Consider the following 20905-nt stretch of genomic DNA (forward strand, 5'->3'; position numbering starts at 1 on the left):
AGAGCAAACTGATTAAAAAGCTTCTAAAGTTTGGGACTCTCTGGAATGAGCTTGCTTCGAATCCCGACATCAGTATGTTACAGAGCGCACTCTTTTATCTTGTCCTGCGAGCAAGGACGGTTATCATTGTTGAGAAAGACTTGTGGAAACCAGCCAGGCATGACTCAACAGAGGGACAAACAGAGATGTTAATTGGCCAATTCAAGTAATTCTCTGTAGAACAGACAAAACCAAACTGACTCACATATTCACCTTCTTCCAAGAGTCCAGCTTTCCAGCAAAAGTGTTTTATATTCACATTGCTTTGCATTCCATTAGCTCATAGAAGTGAACATTTTGCATACATTTCTAAGTGGCAAATGCTTAATTAACATGCATATAAAAGGTACACACATACATATAAAGCTTTACAAAGTTCTGCATCTACATTGTAAAAGTTAGATGTACTGACATTATAAAATGTAAGTCTAAAATGTCTAAAATGTAAGCGTTATAAATAAAAGCATTAAAAATTATTACTGCAATTTAAGAAGTCTAAAAAAAGAGAAAGAAATACAATCTTTAAATCTCCTGGACAACCAATCATATTTAATGTTACGTGACAAATATTATAATCTAATATGTGACCCTGGACCACAAAACCAGTCTTAAGTCGCTGGGGTATATTTGTAGCAATAGCCAAAAATACACTGTATGGGTCAAAATTATAGATTTTACTTTTATGCCAAAAATCATTAGCATATTAAGTAAAGATCATATTCCATGAAGATATTTTGTAAATTTACTACTGTAAATATATCAAAACTTAATTTTTGATTAGTAACATGCATTGCTAAGAGCTTCATTTGGACAACTTTAAAGGCGATTTTCTCAATATTTAGATTTTTTTGCACCCTCAGATTCCAGATTTTTGAAAAATTGACGCTTAAGACTGGTTTTGTGGTCCAGGGTCACATATATTATATTATAACACACTATAATAATTATTATTAAATAATATGTAATAATGACATTTTAACATTATTTTTAATATTATTTAAATATATGTATTATTATTATTATTGTTATAACAATAATTTAATTGTGTGATTAATTATTTAAAAGTTGTCTATCACAGTCTTCCAGATGGAATTATAATAAATTACTTATTTTTCGGAGCTGTAATATGCAGACTTTTCCCTTTGTATCTATATTTTTATTTCTATTTTTGGCTGAACACCTACATTTAGATTTGTTGGGATGTGTGTGCTTTTGTTATTTTTAATAGCTAAGCATTTACATTATAACGGCTTCCTAGGTTTAGCTTGAAAGGTTGAAACCTGCATACACAACACGTTCTGCTTTCACCGCTTGGTTTGAGCAGAAACTATTGAAACTATTCTGGGTGCAGCGCTGTATACAGTATGCTTTCAACCAAATGGAAAGATCACATACTGTCTTTGGAGGGAATTTTTAGCCCATGAAACGCACAGAGAAGACTGAGCGAGACATCTCACCTCAATTATGGGTTTTCTGCTAATGAGAAAGGTGAGAAATGTGTCTTGCATGGTCAAATCAAATACTTCAAAGCTTGTTTGCAACATCATCTATGCCTACAGTATCCTTTCGCAGCACACCCTAGAGACGGTCGAGTCGAGTTATCAAGGTCAAAGTAAAGAGTTGATACCACTGGGCCAATCTCATATCCACAATTACTCTCTCTTCATGCCCCACGGTGAGTCCTCTCAATACAGCCTCTTCGGAAGGCCTAGCATGACACGAAACCGCTAGAGACTGGGGTGGACTGACATTCACTTCATCTAGCGAAACGGCACTAATTTGACCAGATGTTGAGAGCATGAAAGAAGCATCGCACTTACAGTATCCGCTCATCTGAGTGTCGATTGCTTTACGAGGCTCTGTGCCCTAATGATGGGCAGGTTATTTGATTCTTGCGACTGTACATGCCCCGCTGTCAACAAGCCCCTTGACTCCTTTCGTTTGCTGCTCCGGTGAGCAGGGACACTTATCTGCGAGAAATGAAATCAAGGGTAATTGCATGTTCATGCCACAGAAAACGCCGACTACCAGACAGCGGGAGACTCCTTCCTTTCACCAAATTATCCTGCTAACAGTCTGCTTCCAACTTGCTCTGTTAAACATCCTGTAGAAGATTTTCCTGGCTCCGTATGTACAATTTAATACAAATCTTTCTCTCAGTCAGTCTCTCCATATCTTTCTCCATTTCTGTCATATGTACCTTCCAGGGGCATTTTCTTTGAGAAGAGATGCAGTGCCTCCTCCGAAAATATTTGGATGAGAAAATAATCAACAGTGCAGAAATAAATCAAAACAAATATTATGAAATTTGAGATGAAATCATGTGTAAATCACTCATTTTTCTAAAGTGACAGGGTCCAGCAGTGATACCGTCATCTGTTTGCGTGGGTGAGGGGGAAATGCATTGTACCGCGTAAGTCACTGTGATCGGTTGAATTTCCCGTCAGTGTTATAATGCCTGCCTATCATTTTCAAAAATAGTCCAGAAATTAAATGGGTCATTAAATAAACATGGACAGTTTAACTGCAACGTAAACAACTCACCCACTTATTTATCACCACTTTCGCCCTAAATGGAAATGACCTAGAAATGATGGTCTGTGAACCACTTAGTTTGGTAAATTAAATCACATCTGTGTCTGTGAAAAAAAAAAAAAAAAGTCAAACAACAGTTAGTAATAATGTACTGAAGATAGAAGAAATATTATTACTGTAATGTTGTATAATTAATTTTAAAAAAGGATAAACTTTCATTCTTTGATACAACGAAAAGTGTGTCAACATAACCAAGCAAAAAATAAATAAATAAATGAATAAAATGAAAAAAATTCCTTAGCATTAATAATATAAATGGTGATCCACATGGCTTTAACCCATAAACATCAAATTAAACTAGAACATGAATTTACAATGGACTCAAAACCCAAACAAAGTGTCCACCAGATGATAACATAGACGCTCAAAATAATTCCACTGAAATTTGGTACATTCTCACACTGTAAAAATAAGCAACTACATATTTTCCAGTCCATAGGATCTTTTGAGTCACAAATACTAATAAATGTGAATTACTTGAAACTATATATATATATATAAAAAATATGTTTTTACTAGTGCTGTCAAACGATTAATCACGAAAGTTTTTGCTACGTAATATATATGTGTGTACTGTGTATATTTATTATGTATTTATAAATACACACACATGCATGTATATATTTAAGAAAAATATGATTCGTTTATATATTAAATATATTTATATATGATATAATTTATATGACTATAAATATATGCATGTTAACACATGTAAATATTTTCAAAATATATGCTGTATGTGTGTGTCTTTATATATATATATAATAAATATACACAGTACACACACGCATCATGTTGTGTTGAACTAACATAACATGACACTAATAACATCACATGCAAAATGTCTAATAAATAATTAAAAAACGTAGAGCAAGTTTGTGATATAAAGTTAATTTCTGAGTCAACAACCTTGTGGACATCCCTAAACGTACAAGAAGTTGTTTCTATTCAGTGTTAAGGTAAAGACTCTGCATGTATAATTCATCGTGAGCTTTTCAAACCAGAGTTCACGGGCTCTTAGATATTCCAAGCAGGCAGACCGACATGGTCCCACTCTTGCTCCGCGGTTCACACCTTTTGTCTGCAAACACTCACACTCCTATTTTAATGAAATGCTAATCCCAGGCAAGATATTCCACTGTTTGGGTTGGAAATGCTTTTATTTATGCAACATCCAAGTACATGTTCTGTCTACAGAGATCAAGCCACATTCCAAGAGCTGCATTCATAAAAAAGAGAAAGAGAGAAAGGTGACCTGGTCGTGAGCTTCATTACACCTGCTGCATTGCTGCCTTTTCATGTATAATCTAAAGCTTTCCACTCAGTTTCACTGACTCGTTTCTATTTCATTATTGGTTCAAAGTTGTCAAAGAGGGACTTTATGAATGCTGTGGTTCCATTATATGTGAAGGCAGCCTGAAATATGCAGTATTTTGAGTCTAAGAAATTTGCATTGGCCTTGAGGTAAAAAAAATGCCTGGCATCGGGCTCAGGTTCATCTCAATTATACTTTACATAAGGACAGGATTATGTGAAATGCACTGAGTGTTGATCTAAAATGGGAACAATTAGAAAACCCTACAGAGATTGAAGGATTCCTCTATACGTCAATGCTGGGAGAACCAACACAAGTAGCAGCACTACATTCAGTGTTATTTCATCTGTCACTGATTGAGATTAATTATATTAACATAATTCACTCAAAATCCTTAATTTTCATAATAATAATAATACATTTTAGGACAAAAAAAGAACAGTATTTTTGACACTTTTATTTAAAAAAATTAATTAAATAAATTAAATCTTAAATTATTTAGCATAGATCTAACAAAATATACGCTTAAATCAAGGAAAAACAATCAGCAATTTTGGAAAGAAAACCTAATTCAAGATATATTCTTTCAAAAATGTCTTGATATCATATAGAATTTTGCTTTTTAAAAGTAAACTCACTCTCTTTTAACTGGCAAACAAGACAAAAATACTGATACACTACTGGACTGTAGCGTAGCTTGCTACCTTACAAATGTCTTTCAACTACAGCTTATAAATTATAAGCAGCATTTAGTTTCAAAGGTCCTTCCTCAGCATTGCTCTTTGTTAGCTGTCGAGGACCTGCTCCCGACCGCTCGGCTCACACTGTGGAATATTAGTTTGTACACTGTAAAAAATTACCATGATTTTAACGGTAAAAAACTGTGAAAATGCTACAGTAAAAGCCTGTTAAATGGTTAAAGGTAAGTTCCCCTAATATATACGGTGAAAAACTGTAATAGACATTTCAGACAATTTTACGGTGAAATAATGTTTTTGGAAGTGAAAAAAAAGTTAAATTTACAAGTAAAAACCGTAAATTGATGTTCCCAGAATTCCCTGCGTTGCATTTCAAATTGGATGTTTTTCTTTGAAATAACTATGTTTCTTAGTTTTTTCTCATCAGTTATATTTATTAGGGTTGTTTGTTACATCTAATGTTGTTAAATTAATGTTTATTGCATATTTCAGTTTAATGAGTGGTGTTTAGTGTTTGTGGGAATGACACTGTGCATGTTATTATTTAAAAGCTGCTTGTGATGGGCTTTGGTTCATCATGTGACTTTCTCATCACCACCTGCATTTGGTGGTTATCAGTGTATTACAAAGGTACAAAACAGATTTCAGTACTTCAATATGTTGGTATATTAACATTATATCAGTTAATGAAATTACGGTATTTAACTGTAAACTTAAGTTAAAACTGTTGCTACCATATTTTTTACGGTAGAATTCCGGCAACCACAGCTACCGTCTTTTTTACCGTAAATTTTACAGATTTTATTTTTTTTACAGTGTAGTATAATATCACCTTCAGAAAACACACATTCACTCTCTACTTGGCAAATGGGATTCTGGGCTTATGCATATAAACGAAATGTTAACATGTTCTTCATTTTCCCAAGAACAGGGCATGAAGGTCAAGGAGGAAGAAAAGAGAGGGGAAAAATTGCACCGTGATTTGTGACTGAACAGCTGTGACATTTATTCCTGGTCTTAACGCATCCTTCCTGAGGTGCTCCATTAGCTGTTCTTTAATCCCAACGAGAATGTCAAGGGCAATTGTAAACATGAGCCAGAGTTCTATCCCTCATTAAAATATGTTTTTACTCTAAATGACGCACTTATCATTCGCCGCGTAACAAAACGGATGCAAATACAAAGGAGGGATGAGGCATCATTTTAGTTTTGCAGTCCTCATTGACATTTTGCTATTTTGGAAATGTGTTTTGGGAAATATGCTGCAGTACATGGATGAGGGCAACTTCTGTTCTGGCAAATTTATGTGGCCACAAATGCAAAACCCACTAAAATGAAAGCAGCATGAAATGCAGAGCTCCCTCCAAAAAGGGCACCAAGCGAAAATCTCAGAACTCTCAGGAGTGGCATTACGAAGCTAATTTGAAATTAATTAACGAGGACTAGACTTCTAGACTTCTTTTGTTTGGAATGATTTCCCATTTTAAAATGAACAGGTGTACTCTGCATGAAACACTTACCAAACAGAAATCAATCATTTGTTCTGCTACCTGCAACAGAAAGTGAGAACAAATTCCTCGTACGATTCTGCGGTGAGTCACGCAATTGTTTGCTTTTACATTTTATATCGAGCTCATAAACGGAGCTCATTCTGCCGGGGAAAGCCAGGGACATGACACGATATTAACAGCCCAGCATCTCTCTCTCTCTGCCTCTCCCGGGACACAAGTGTTAATCGGAGCCATCAGGTCCTTTCCTGCTGGATCAATGTCAGCACAAATTTCAGATTGCTTTCCTGATGCACGCCAACTTATCTGTGATTCAACTTTAATAGGTTATTGAACGGCACAAGCATTTAGGGAGCAGGGCCGTATTTCAAGTTATTGACAATCAAATCCACACAACTTTCTCATTACCATACATTAGGACAAACAGAATTAATCTTTGGGGGCACTGTCAGGTGAAAGGACAACACTATGATTGAAAGAAGTCACAACCTGGGTTGTAGGAAAATAAATTACTAATATCCAGTTGAGTAATGTCCTACACTTTTTCCGACTTTCTATCATACGTTTAGTTGAATATATCTTTAAAAACAAACATACGAATTACACCAATGTCCAAGTACAATGGGATCCAAAAGTCTGCCACCACATTAAACATTTTTGAACATTTAAAACGGAGAAAGATTAGGATGCAAAATAAAAAACATTTAATATTCTACATTATTTATAGGTGAATAATCAAATAAATACAAGTATATGTTCGTGTCAGCTTGAGTGCATGTTGGCACAGCAAATACTCGAAATACTAAAAAAATAAAAAATAAAATCTAAATTTTCACTCAAATTATTAAGTGTACTATTATTTGTAATATTTTTAAAATACACTACTGTTCAAAAGTTTGGGGTCAGTCTTTTTTAAAAAAATTTTTTTTTAAAGAAGTTAATACTTTTATTCTGAAAGGACACATTATTATAATTTTTTAATTTTTTCAAAAGTAAAGTCATTTGTTACAAAATATAATAATAAATAATGTTCTTTTAAACTTTCTATTCATCAAAGATTAAAAAATAAATAAATAAAAAATGTTTCCTTAAAAATATTAAGCAGCACATTAAAAAGTGTTGGTAACACTTTAGTATAAGGACCATTTCTTAGCCATTTCATGCCTATTATTAACATATTAGTATTTATAAAGCACATATTCTGCATGACCATATTCTACATCCCTAATACCTAAACTTAACAACTACCTTACCGATATAATATATCACAGTATTACTATATTTTTGATCATTACATGGTGCCTTGGTGAGAATAAAGCACCATAAAAAAAAATCATACTGACCCCAAACTATTGAATGGAAGTCTATTTTACATTAAAATGAAAAGTAGTAGTATTAAACATTCCCACTAGCGGGAGGCCAGTGTATATAGAAACTGGTGTCTAAAAAAAGTCTAGCTGAATATCGAACACTGAAATGTGTTCCCTCTGTCGGTTATGAACGTGTCAAAAACACTGGGTGGCCGTTTAGTGGGTCCCAGCTGCTGCCAGCAGTTCTTATACTGCAAATGTCCGCCATGGCCTTGAATCACACAGAGCAAATTTCACATCAAAAGCAACAGACTTCACACAGGCGCCGAACTGACGGTACTCTCTCGGAGCTGAGGGAGAATGTGGGAAACCTTTTTTAAAAGAAGACTGAGCTACATGCATCTACTGTCTGGGAGTAAAAATGTATTACAAAAAGGCTATTCGCTAACAAAAAAAGCTCAATTTTCTTCCCGTCCTTCAAACTCGGTTGAATGCTAAAAGAAGAAAATGGGACAGGATAGGTACACACAATTACTATTTACAAATTCAGGGTTGTGTTTTGGCTGGTTCTGTGACCACAAACAGCTTTAGCCTACAGCATGTGTGACTACAGCTTACTGTAGTAAACAGCCTCAGCCATTAGTGCTCCAAAGGTGTCAGAAAAATTTCACTCAGTATGTCAGCGCCCTGATTATCAACACTGAAATCCTGCCGGCTGCTGCAAACTCGCCCGAATTTCTCCTGAAGGTGCTTTACACGACCATTTATTTTAATAACTGAATTCATAACTTGCCTCATTGCAAACACGAACCTTAGCTGCAAAGATAAAAGAAGACATATTAAAAGTTAGCATGCATTCCCGTCTTTGTTTATTCTGCTAAATTACAAAACAATTACGCTCCACAAGGTCATTTCCATAATGCACAGTCATGCAATTCTCATACTACGGGCCTTTAAAGAACACAGCTGAATAAATAGATGCTGCATCACTTCATTTCACTGTGCGGCATGAATCTAGTGGCTTCATTACAGTCTAATGTGTTCTTCAGGACACTTCATAACCCGAAATGTACTTGGATGGGAAAATGAGGGGTGGCGAATCAAGCAGAGTTTGATGAATTAGATGACATTTCCATGCATCTGAAGGTCGAGTGGTTTGTCAACATCGGTGAAACCTTGAGATGAATGACTGGCTGATGCACCGCGTACATCGCTGTGAACGTCATTGTCCGCTGGGAGGAAAACACATAGGGATGTTTGTGTACATATAGACCATACTGTATATGATTTCTTGCATTCAAATGGCCTGAGTGTATCCAAATGCCTCTTTAATCGCGTAAAATAATCATTTTGTGTGTGTTTATGCGTGCCTAGGGCCTTTATAGATAGTTAGTTGTCCAAAGTGGCCCATTCTAAGCTCCTCGTTAAGACTCGCTTGTTGCCAGATAATTACAGTCACGCAGGAGCATTTTCAGTATCATTTACCACACGCAATGCCGCTTATTAGTTGTAACAAATAAACACACTGAATGAAATTACTAGAGAATTATTGGAGATTATTTTCAGCCAGATGGATCTAGCTAAGTTTACAATACCCACACCAAACGTGTTTGCATTTACAAGCTAAGTGCCCTGAACAATTTTCATAAGCCCCATCGAATATCAAATAAAAACAGTTCTACCAACGGACCAATGAAAGTCCATAAAGAATGAAATGAATGCAAATTAACTAAAACTGTTAATCCACAAAGTGTATCCATTTCACTGCTGCTCGCAGAATAAAAACAAAATGACACTCCCCTGTGGAAGCTTGTGTTGAAGAGCCTTCAGCTCTGCTATCTGTGCTGAGAGAGAGAGAAAGAGGGTGAAGAGGTGCGGCGTTCTGCATTCGTCTCCTGAGGGAAGGATTAAAGCAAAGGGGTTTGTTGCTCAAAACAGAGATGAACATATTCGCTCTTTGTTTGACTAGGAAGGTTTAGATTCATTGTGCACGCACAAGATGAAAATACTCAACGTTTGTTTGACTGCAAGATTTGGATTCATTGTATACAGTTGATTGTTTGCTCATAGTTTCATAGCAGTTTGACGATTCTATTTGCTTTCATTATAACGAAGGCCGCAGCATAATAGCAGCTGCATAAATATATAAATAAACAAAAAACAAACTGAATTCATGTTGTCATTGCAATCCAAAGAGAACCGGAGATGCTAAATTCGCTCTTCGTATCAGACCCGTCTGCACAAGGAATTCTGGGTATCAACACAAATTTTCCGAAACAATACACTCTGCTTCGTAATGCGTGCAAGTGTACAAACAAACCCCAAAGATCAGCAAAAGGCAGTGCCAAGTGTGTGACATTCGACATAATTCAGAGCACAGGGTAATCGTCCAACCAAGCAAACATGCCAGCCCTTCATGCTCTGCTAGACCGCAGACCAGAATACACTGAGTGACATTTATGTTCTTTTATTTTCCGCTTTAATGTTGCCTTACCCTCTCCGCAATGACATTTCCATGCACTAAGCAGAACAAAGATTTTCACTTGTGCGATTCATTTGATATTTAAGCATATGCTGCTTTTTCACACAGTAATTAAACCGTGGCAGTGAAGACAGAGGAGGAACGCACATCCATTACCCGGACCAGCCCGCTCGCAAAGGCCTGATGAATTTTTAACATGCATTTCTTGCTGGTTAGATTTTAGGATTTTAGTCTCCAACAATATTAACAAATTAAAACATCTCAGTTTGGCCAGCTGATATAAATCTGTAACGGCAGCATAACTGAAAGTAAAATGTGTGATACATAACCAGTATATTTGTGATAAGCAATGGCAACATATTTGGAAGTACAATGTGTTAAACTTTTTGAAGTAGGAAGTAATTAAAAGTTTTGTAACACTTTACGCTTTAGTTAATGCATTAGGTGTCATAAAACAGCAATGAACAATACTTTGATTATCTTCATTATAATTTCTACACACACTGTTCAAAAGTTTGTGGTCTGTACGTTTTTTATAATCTCGATTTTATAGACTCGAACGGATTTTATTTTATGTAAAAAAAAAGAAAGTGAATTATTATGAAACAATGCAACTGCATTTTCAAGCACTTTATCCAAAACCCAAGCATTTTTCAAACCTTGAAAACACAAGGATTCAAGCATTTTCAAGGATTTCAAGCACCTGTACAAACCCTGTTTAAAGAAAGTCTCTTATTTCCCACCAAAATAACCTTTATTTGATCAAAAATACAGTAGAACAGTAGTGACGTGATATATTATTACAATTTAAAATAACTGTTTTCCCTAGTGGAAAAAAAACATTTGAAATACATTTATTTTGTGCTAAGTGTACAATGAATACATGTACATATTTATGTGCTTAATAAAAATACCCTGCAATTGTGTTTTGGTATGCTCGCAGATGAGGCTTAAGCCTAGTCCCAGACTAAAATGCATGTCTGGGCTGTTTAAACTAAAATAAACTGATCTTAAAATATGTCAGTTCCGTTGTTTTGTCTCAAGATGCACAGTAGTGTTTTTATCTAAGGCAAGTTTATAAAAGTTACTATAAAAATGTCCTAATTGATCTATGGCTTAATCTAAACCCTGTCTGTTAAACCAGGCCTATAAGTTTGCAAAAGTGAAACTATTGAACGCACTGTATACTTCAGGTACACTTTAAATACCTTGCATTTAAAGACTGATTTTATACAGAGATCATACAATCCTTATTAATAGTGATCTTAAAACGCATTTTAGGCATACTATTAAGAAATTTGCATTGTGAAATAAAGAAATACTCAAAATAAAGTTTAATTATAATTTTATAACAGTACGTCTTAAGTGATATGTTAATAAATAAGCTAGTATGAAATAAATGTAATGATGAAATAAAGGTTTTTTTGAATATACATTTTTTGAAATGATGTAGTTTATTCCTGAGACGGTGCTGAATTTTCAGCATCATTGCACCAGTCTTCAGTATCACAATTAATCAATTAAATTGGGGAGGGGGGGGAATTAATAAAAAAGTAAAATAGCATATATATATATTTTTTAAATATACTAAAATAAATCAGAATATAAATACATCATAAAATTATTTAAAGGATGCTGACATTTAGACTTTTAGAGAGGCTGAGATAAAAGACAGAGATCTAAACCTCTCCTAGACGAGGCCTAGCAACAGCTATGATTTGTGGCGACATATTTGACGTGTGGCTCAGAAACTGGCCGCAGAATATCATCGTGCACCCCGATTAAAATCCAGTCAGATACCAAAGACAGACGAGCGCTGTGCTCCTCTTCAGGGCTTATCACTTTCTTATTGCCTCTAAGCCACGGGGAAGAGGAAGTTCTGAATGAAAAATAAGCTGGAACAGAATTTCTTGCGGCATATGTAAACAGCGTGCCAAAGAGTATATCCATCTTACTGCATTAGCTTATTTCATTGGTAAGCGTGCATTTAGCTCTATGCAATAGTGCAAACGTATCCATACGGATGGGTTTCTCCTCATTATCAAACACAGCAGACTTCCCGCCAAAACCAGAGGAACAAGATAATTAGTCATGCCGGGCTAGGGCCTGGGAAGCAATCTGACAGAGGAATATATTGATTTAGGAGGGAGGGTGAAGCAAACAGCCGAAGTTAGGGGTTACTATCAATCTTCTCCTCCAAGTCTATCAGTATATGATGAAGCACGTATGCGCACTCGCTCACATACACTCGTTCCAACAGCTCGCCGGACAGCTTGTCAGAAAGAGACAAATGTAAGTGGGAACTAATGTCTCTGTGGACTCTGGAGGGAGTTTACAGCCTCTAAACATTAGGGCCCTGCTTTTTTCGCCAAGTTTAAAGCTATCCCTTGAGCCGAAGACTTTTCGGATGTAATCGGCTTGCTAAATCGGAGGATGATGAGAGGACCGGTAACGGGAAAAAAAAATAAAATAAAATCCCTGAGAGTGAAACGCCGCCTCTGCATTCATAATACAGCGATCAGTCTCAGGTGTGGGTTGTCTTATGGAATGCCGCTGCTGATGTGTTTAGCGTAAAGAGCGCTGATCTATTTACCGGGGATTCGAATAGTCCCGCTGTGATTGGTTGTGTGTGTGTGTATGTGTGTTCGCTCCGTCTGTCCTTGTCTCCTTCACACAAACATAAACACTCACAATAGTCCCCACGTCCCCTAAAAGCAGGAGTGGCTTGAGGATAAGCATGTTTACAGCTATGCCTCTCACATGCAATTGCGTCTCCGTGCATCAGCAGGCGTGCTGAAGGAGAGATAAACTTATGCGGGCAGCTGAAGGCTGAGGCTTTGAGCGCAGGATTTTAATGTATCGGTAGTTCAGCGGTTCAATAATCTGTGGAGACCTGCGACAGCGGAACTGGGCGGCTAATTGACGGGCTGTTTGGACAGAGCCGCGGGAACGCGGTCACTTTCACGCTCCCTCAGTCCTGTGTTTCTGTCAGGAAGACGGAAGGAGGAGACGCCGAGAAGAGCCAGACGTTGAGCCCGCAGGGGGACCTGATGTCACTCACACAGCACAGAGCTCTCGGAGAGAAAGACATCCTACCTCAGGAGCGGAGAGAGTGCCAGCTCCCCGCTAACACAATGTGAAACACCTGTTACTGCCAAAAGTCCTCACATGTCTCGTACCTCAAGCAGACTCGACACCGCTCCATCTCCAGAACTTTTGGCAGCTTCTGCAGCTACTGTACTCGTGCTTCAATTTTGCACAACGCCTCAACAAGATGGTTTTTGATGTTTTAGTAAAGTAGACAGATGAAACTGTGGGATCGGGGAGCATGACGCGAGCAGGATTCAAACCCACGTTTCTCACATGAGCGCCACGGCTCAATGTGTCTGAAGCAAGGAGGTCTATAACACTATAAAAAGTCTGTTCACATGCAGCAACGACACTTGCTCGGTTGGCATCCGTAAGCAGAGAAGTATGCCTTTTAAAATCTGCCAAACTCTGAAACATTTCATTAGCAACCGTCCTGAACTGTAATATGAAACGCTCTTTTAAGAGCCCTCCAAAAATAACTACTGTAATATAATAAAATATTTGTGAAATAATATAAATTCTTTTTATTTAATTTTTTTTTAAGGAATTAATACTTTTATTTAAGAAGGACACATTAAATTGAGCAAAAGCAACAACAAAGACATTTTAATGTTACAAAAGAATTCCGTTTTAAATATGAAATAATGACTTGCTTTTTGGATTTGGTGTTCCTGGTCAAAAATGACCAGCCTTTCAAAAAATTGCTCATAAATCTCCTAATATGCTATAGCTATTATCACCAAAACTTGGTTTCAATTTCAGTTTTGACCAACACAAGTGTAACAATGTAGGGAAAAAAAAAAAAAAATCTCAAAAAAGTACAAAAATGATACATTTTCCAAAAATGATGGTTAAGCAGCAACTGTGTTCAACATTAATATTTATAAATGTTTCTTGTGAACCAAAATCAGCAAATAAGAATGATTTCTGAAGGATCATGTGATACTGAAAACAGAAAATTCAGCTTTGCCATCACAAGGGAAAAAAAAAAACATTTTAAAATATATAACAGTTTCTTTAAATTGTTCAAATATTACTATTTTACTGTATTTTTATTCAAACAAAAATCTTAACCCCCAAATTTTGATTGCTAGTTGCATTTTGCAAAAAAAAAAAAATTATTTAAATGTATTTTTATTAATAAATAAATTATGAGAATCAACAAGTCCTTTTAAATGACGGTCAATATAGAGAAAATATGCTTTTTGCTTCCAGATGTTGGACACTAGTCATGACATCTACCAACACATGCTAACCTTGGTCTGGAGCATATGTGCTAACAATCAGGTCACAGCACTAACCACAGGACAGAAAGATGATATTTGAAGAAATTTACTCCATAACGAAGCAGCAATGCTGCAAAATGCAGACAAGACACCTGACATTTTGAAAACTCTGAAGTGGCTTGTTTTATTAAAAGCATGTCATCATACCCCAGGAGCGTTTCACTCAAATATTCAGTTCTTTTAAATCTATTAAAGCATGCGCCTCACAACACTTCTGTTCCAGACTGACGTGACAAATGCCAACAGTGGCCCTTTAATAATGCCTGTCCTCACCCTGGGCTTTAGATCAATCTAGGTCAGTGTCACTCAGTTATCCATAGGAATATATGCACGAGGGATGTGTCCTTGCTTAAAACTAAATCGGAAAATGCATCTGCAAACACAGCAAGCGGGAGAGCAAACACACACACACACACACACACACAGTGGAGCAGGCTAAAAGAACCAAAGACCTCCGTGTACGTGCTGGACCGAGCTAAACCACTCACAATCCCCTTCACCACCGGGAGCTGACAGTTAGGTGGAAAGGAAAATTGAAGCACAGCCATTTATATTCAATTATGTCTAAACATCTTATTATGATATCTATTGTGAGCAATTATCATGAGTCAATAACAGCTGAGTGTTTTAATTATACCCCATGTCGAGGGGAACAGAAAGCAAATAATGCTGCAAATCACACATACACAAACATGCAGGCGCAACGTGTTTTTCTATCATGATGAGGACTTTCCAATGACTTCTATTGTTTTTATACTAAACTAATACAATTTTGTAACCCCCCCCCCACCCCCCATCCTAAATCTAACTCTCACAGAAACCTTTTGCATGTTTATAATTTTATGAAGACAGTATTTAGTATGATTGTTAAGCTGATTTCAGGTTTTACTGTGCTTGCTGGGACATTTGTTTCCAACTGTGAAGAGTGAAATTCCTAATATTCCTAAATTAATTCCAATTCCAAATTATGTTAGTGTTTTTCTATAAAAAAAAAAAAAAAAATACAAAAAAAGTTAAGTGTTGTAGCACAGAGGTTGCATAAGTATACTTATCCAGTAACCATAATTGCTAACAGTACCATCAATATTCTTGGATTTATGACAGTTTTTCACTGAGAAGGTTTGCTCACAGATTTAAAAACGGCAAACAACGGTCGTGTGAATGAACACACACTTGCTGTACCACACTTTCGCAATACCACGACTGAGATTGCTAAACTCCAACTGAGTTTTCAGATCATCAGCACTTTTTTGTAGAGCTGTGCAGAAAATGTGTCTATTTAAGAGAAAAGCTTTATTTGGGGGATTTCAACTCTGGCATCTGGCAACCCAAGCATGAAAGCTGATGGATTCTTGTTACCAATGCAAGCTAACAGAAATGTCAATAGAAAAAAAAAATACCAGTGTGCCAATATCGCAGACGACTTAATTAATCAGAAATGGAGATCACAGTGAAAATACAACGAATCGTCCAGCCCTACCTTGAAATATGATTTATACCCCTTATAGTAATTCAAAGGCCTACTCATTTTAAATAAATTCAGATTTCACGAACACTCTAGACTGCCGTTCATACAATTTTAAATACATGTCCTGCATGTCTTTTGCAATAAGCTTTCTAGGAAGAGGAAATTCTTATATTCACAAGTGAGACAAAATGCTACATTAAACTGAATGCGGTTATATAAGTAATTTACATCTATGAGGCAAAATGGAAATGCTATTTTTATTAACATCAGCATAAATCAAAGACCATAAATTAAACATTTGTGCTTAGCAACGAACGGATATGAAATGAATATGCACACCCAATTTGAACACTTTGCCTTTGATTTTTTTGCCCTTTTGTTTGATGATAAAACAGTGTGATGATCTATGACGCAGACATTTGAAAGTACCTCTGCTCTTTTGATATAATGATCATTGTTGCAGTGTTTCTGAACGGGAAGAGCTCTAGGACATTGGGCGTGGGAATGACAAATGAACAGCTCATATTACGAGTGCAATTGCTGAAACCAAGTAGTGGGGCTAAATGCCAGGGATGTGATTGATCGAAAATATACCGCTTTCCCTGCTGATGCAGTCATTAAATAAACGCAGCATCTGGAATAGGCTAGACACGAACGCACCGTGTGCTCTTTTCCTCAGGCTAGCGATCCGCATGCACCCAGAGGCCAGCGAGCTCAGCTAAGGTCATCTCTAACACTTTATGCTAAAAATATCAGCTGGTCTGCTGCTAACACGCAGCTTCCGGGATAGTCGCAGTGATCCCGTTTACTCTTACATCTGCAATCTAGTCACACTGGAGAGGCTAAAGAGACGCTTCTCAAAAATCGCTCCTTGTTTTTCTGCCCGGGTTGCGCAGCCCGTGGGATGGAGGAAGTGTCTCGTCATGCGTGGAGACAGCAAGATGCCTGTAACTAATCTAACTGACAGCCTCTCAGACACAGATCACAGGGCTGATGGGAGAGAACGGTGGAGCAGGGAACTTTCCAAGCAGATTAATTCATAAAGAAGTCCTTCCGTGGCTGGCGGGAGGCCAGTGTTGACATGGGATAGCCCATCCCATCTCCCGAAACAAATACTTATTAAAGGAACAGTTCACTTAAAATTTATTTTAAAAAAAACTAAAAAAACTCTGTCCTCATTTACTCTTCCTCATGTTGTTCCAAACCTGTGTGACTTTCTCTCTGCCGTAATACACAAATGGAGAAATGTACGATGAACGGGAACTTAGGCACTGATGGAAGTGACGCAAAAGCACCATAAGAGTAGTACATATAAATAGTGCATTTTGTGAGTGTTGCTATGTAACCGTGGTAAAGATGATTTTTAGCTGAAACCGTGGTCCGTAACAGTGTTGTAAATCATTTTCAGTTTCTTTCACATGCCAATCTATTCACTTCATAAGACTTCAATATATTAGCTATGGTTCCATCACCCAGCTTTTATGCGCATTTTGAAGTATTGCATCAGAAACGAGTGATGGAAACACTGAATTTTGAATAAAAATGCCTTAATTCGCAAAAAGGTTTTTACGCTCGCTTGAGGTGGTTTTTGACTTGTGCGAAAAATGGGAGATGGAAATGCATTTGCTGAATAAATTCCTCCCTGCGCATCAGAAAAAGTCACGTGACTTTGTGCTGTGGGACGGCAAAACCTGACTAACCAGCGGACTGATCTCGTTCCACAGCATCTGAAATGTTATGGTCATTCTGAAATCCACCTCCGAAAGCAATGTCCACATTTTACTGTGTTTCGTCTGCTCGCTCTGAGACACAAGGTAATTTTATATATGAAAATTATTATATTCAGTGGCTTCTCCTACTTTTCTTAGTGATATATAGTGCCAGTTTATTAGGAAGTGACAATTTTGTTCTCTTTGACTCGTTGGATGGAAACGGAGCTTATTCGCAAATGTTCTGCGCACAAGTTAAATTCGCAACTTTGGATGGAAACCCGGCTATTGTCAGGAGCCATGGCAATTCATTTTGTGATGTATGTATATGCTGTTTTTGACTGTCAAGTGCCAGTAGCCATTGACTTGGATTTTATGAATCACCAAGGACCACGGTTTCAGCTAAACATCGTTCTACTGAAAAAAAGTCACCTTCATCTTGGATGGCCTCAGGATGAGTAATTTAACAGCAAATTTTCATTTCTTCCAAAAACAGTTAACCACTGCTAAAGAAACAGTGCATCACAAGAACCAAATCTTACCTGGTTTGTGAATGAATCATTCAGACCATATCAACTGATTCAATGTAAATCTATAACTCATGAATTGTTATCTCCTAAGAACACGTAAAAGAGATCAAGGGCAGATGAATTTAATTCTAAAACAACTTAAATTTTGGTCTGTTCATTTGTCACGCACAGCTATTTTGTGGCTCCAGAGGACTCACAAGGCATACAGACTACTTTTATGACACTTTTATGGTGCTTTCGCATTCTTTTTGAAGCTCAAAAGCTCTTGTCCCAGTTCAATGTTGTTACACTGAAATACATTTTTAAGAATTTCTCCAACTGGGTACCACAGAAGAAAGTAAGTCACACAGGTTTGGAACAACATGAGGGGAGTAAATTGTCTTTTAATGTCTGATGCAGATAACTGGTGCCTCTTGAATTCACCTTTGAATTCTTGAACAAACAGCAAGCACAAACAACTGTGAGGACAACACTTCACATTTGGCTGTCACAACTTTTACTGCTTTTCGCTTCTCTGCTTTGCTTTTATCTTTCTGCAGAAGCGTGGCATTTTCCCTGCTGTGGCCAACGGGGAGAGAGACCGTAAAGAAGGGGTGAAAGAAAGTAGCAGTGGAAGAGAGAAGCAGAGAGAGTCTCAGCCGTCACTTCTAATCTCTTGTATCGCATGAATGGTACTTGGAATCAAACATATGCATCTACCTTGAATAGAGCAGAAGACTAAAACTCTACACCACATCACCCATGTTATCAAGCCAGAGAATGTATCCATCTCGGGAAGCTACGTATGTCCAACACATCCTATTAAGACTTGACAAATGTTCTTTGCCATTACCAAAGCCATATCCATTCATCCATAAGTACACATAACTTCAATAAATATTGCATGATGGACACATATAAGACCTTCCAGAGTGGACTTGGTCAGCTTATGGAATTTGTTTTATTCGTTTTAACCAATTGAGCTAATGCAAAAATCATGTATGATTTCAGACTCTAAATATTTAATTCCAACAGTGACAGGTTTGAAATACAACACTGAGAAAACTTCACTCTTGGCAAAGGTGGTATAAAATGTGAGTGAGAGATTTTACAAAGCAGTATTGTTGCCATGCACTCTTTCAGCGGCTGACACTGGTGGCAGTATCAAATAACAGAAAAGTAAATATAAAAATGCACCATGCTCTTCTCCCATGAGGAGAACACCTGAATCCCCTGCTGCTGTCGGGAATATTATAAGAAATCATGAGTACAGAGAAACAGGACCTCTCCTGTGAACACAATGAGGGTGGCGAGCCAGGTCTGTGCCCTATTTACAAAGACTATGTCCAAATGAATAGTCACTACAGGGAAACCAGAGAAGAAAGCATATCTATCCACCTCACTGCAGACAGTAACTGCTTCCCTTGTAATGATAAATTGAATTTGTTTGCAACACCTGCAGACTCCTCAGTTTCATCTGAAAACAGAACGTTCGCTTCTAAAGTGCGAAATAAACTCACTATTCCAGCAATTCCGATACAGGATTTATTGCTCTTTACACCTCCACCATGTTCTCTATTCTAAAAAATAAATAGCTCAACGTAGTTTTTGCAATTCACTTTTTCTCTTTAAGTTAACTTTCTGAAGCAAAAGTTGCAAGCCGATAACAGAAACTTTTCTCGAGCTTACCACTGCAAAGTCTTCGGCCGAGCAGTTCTGCCCACTGAAGTTGCAGCTCTTCAGCATCTCCTCCAGCTGGTGACCCGTCCGGTTGAAGATGTCCTGCATGTCCGGCGCTGGATACTCCAAATCGGTGGGCTTGTGGCCGTCCTTGTTTTTGGGGGGCAAGCCGGTCAGGTTGGCCAGGTGGTAGATGTCGGCGTCGGTAAGAGCGGAAAAGCGGAAACGGTTGATGTTGCAGATGGTCACGGCGGGGAACACCATCTCCGGGGTGGCCTCCTCGTTCAGCGCCGTGACGTGAGGATGCTCCAGGTAGGAGATGGCACACTTTGCCGCCTGGTATAGAAAGAGAGCCAGGGACACCAGGAACGCGAGAGCCCAGAGAGTCTGTCTGACGCCCAGCCGGCCCGACACAAAGATGTGGTTAATCCCATGGAGCGAGCAGGCACTGGCGAAGCCGGCCAGGTCCTTGGCTGGGGGGCTGCAGCTCTCTTCAATCAGGCTCTCCTTGTCCCCATCCTGGTTGCCTTTCTGTTTCTCATCCTCCTCTGCAAATTTGATTTTGCAAACAAATTCGATCGGCATGTGGGCAGCCAGGTCTGCGTTTGGGATGCTTGGATAACAGCTTGGAGCCCCAGTATCCACTAAGTCCCGCTGCTCTGACGAGCAAGATCTCAACTCCAGAAAGAAAGGAAGGGAAAAAAAGCATGCAGAGCGAGAGCGAGAGCGTAGAGCGGCCGCTGCTGTCGCGTGCAGTGGAGGGAACTGCTTCTGTCTCTCAGTTCCAGCTCTCCAGTGCTGATGCTCCTGGTGCTGCGCTCGGACTGCTCATCTGAGCACTTGTTCGGCACGCTTACGAGTCCTGCTTACCAGCTGTGATACACCAAGAAAACAAAACAACAACAAAAAACATGCAACAAATCTCCTCTTTGCTTTATAGCCACAGAGGAAAATGCAGCATTTAGGCTGGGGGGGCTTCTTAATAATTCATGAGGAAGCAACACTGTGATTATTTCCTCTTCACCGGCACAAGCAGCGGCAACTCAAACACCCCCCACGCTCTCGTCCGCTCGCTTTCTCTCTCCGTCTCCTGCTCTCTCGCTCTCTCTCTCTCGCACACACACACATGCGTACGTATACACTCGCGTCCCTCCTCGCTTGCGCTCTCTCTCACTTAATCCACTTGTTTGAGATGCTTTCTTACCCCTTGACCACA

General features: G+C 38.1%; 1 protein-coding gene across 1 annotated transcript in view; it reads right to left on the minus strand.

The window, feature by feature from the left end:
• asic4a (acid-sensing (proton-gated) ion channel family member 4a) overlaps positions 1-20691 on the minus strand; it is an 81788-nt gene extending 61097 nt beyond the window's left edge. Inside the window, exon 1 of the mRNA XM_058787162.1 lies at positions 19699-20691. Within this exon, the coding sequence (XP_058643145.1) occupies positions 19699-20274 (576 nt within the window). The 5' untranslated portion in view covers positions 20275-20691. The remainder of the gene's footprint in view (positions 1-19698) is intronic.
• Positions 20692-20905: the final 214 nt, after the last annotated feature.

This window comes from Onychostoma macrolepis, chromosome 09 (genome assembly GCF_012432095.1).
Source record: "Onychostoma macrolepis isolate SWU-2019 chromosome 09, ASM1243209v1, whole genome shotgun sequence".
In the NCBI taxonomy this organism is placed as follows: domain Eukaryota; kingdom Metazoa; phylum Chordata; class Actinopteri; order Cypriniformes; family Cyprinidae; genus Onychostoma; species Onychostoma macrolepis.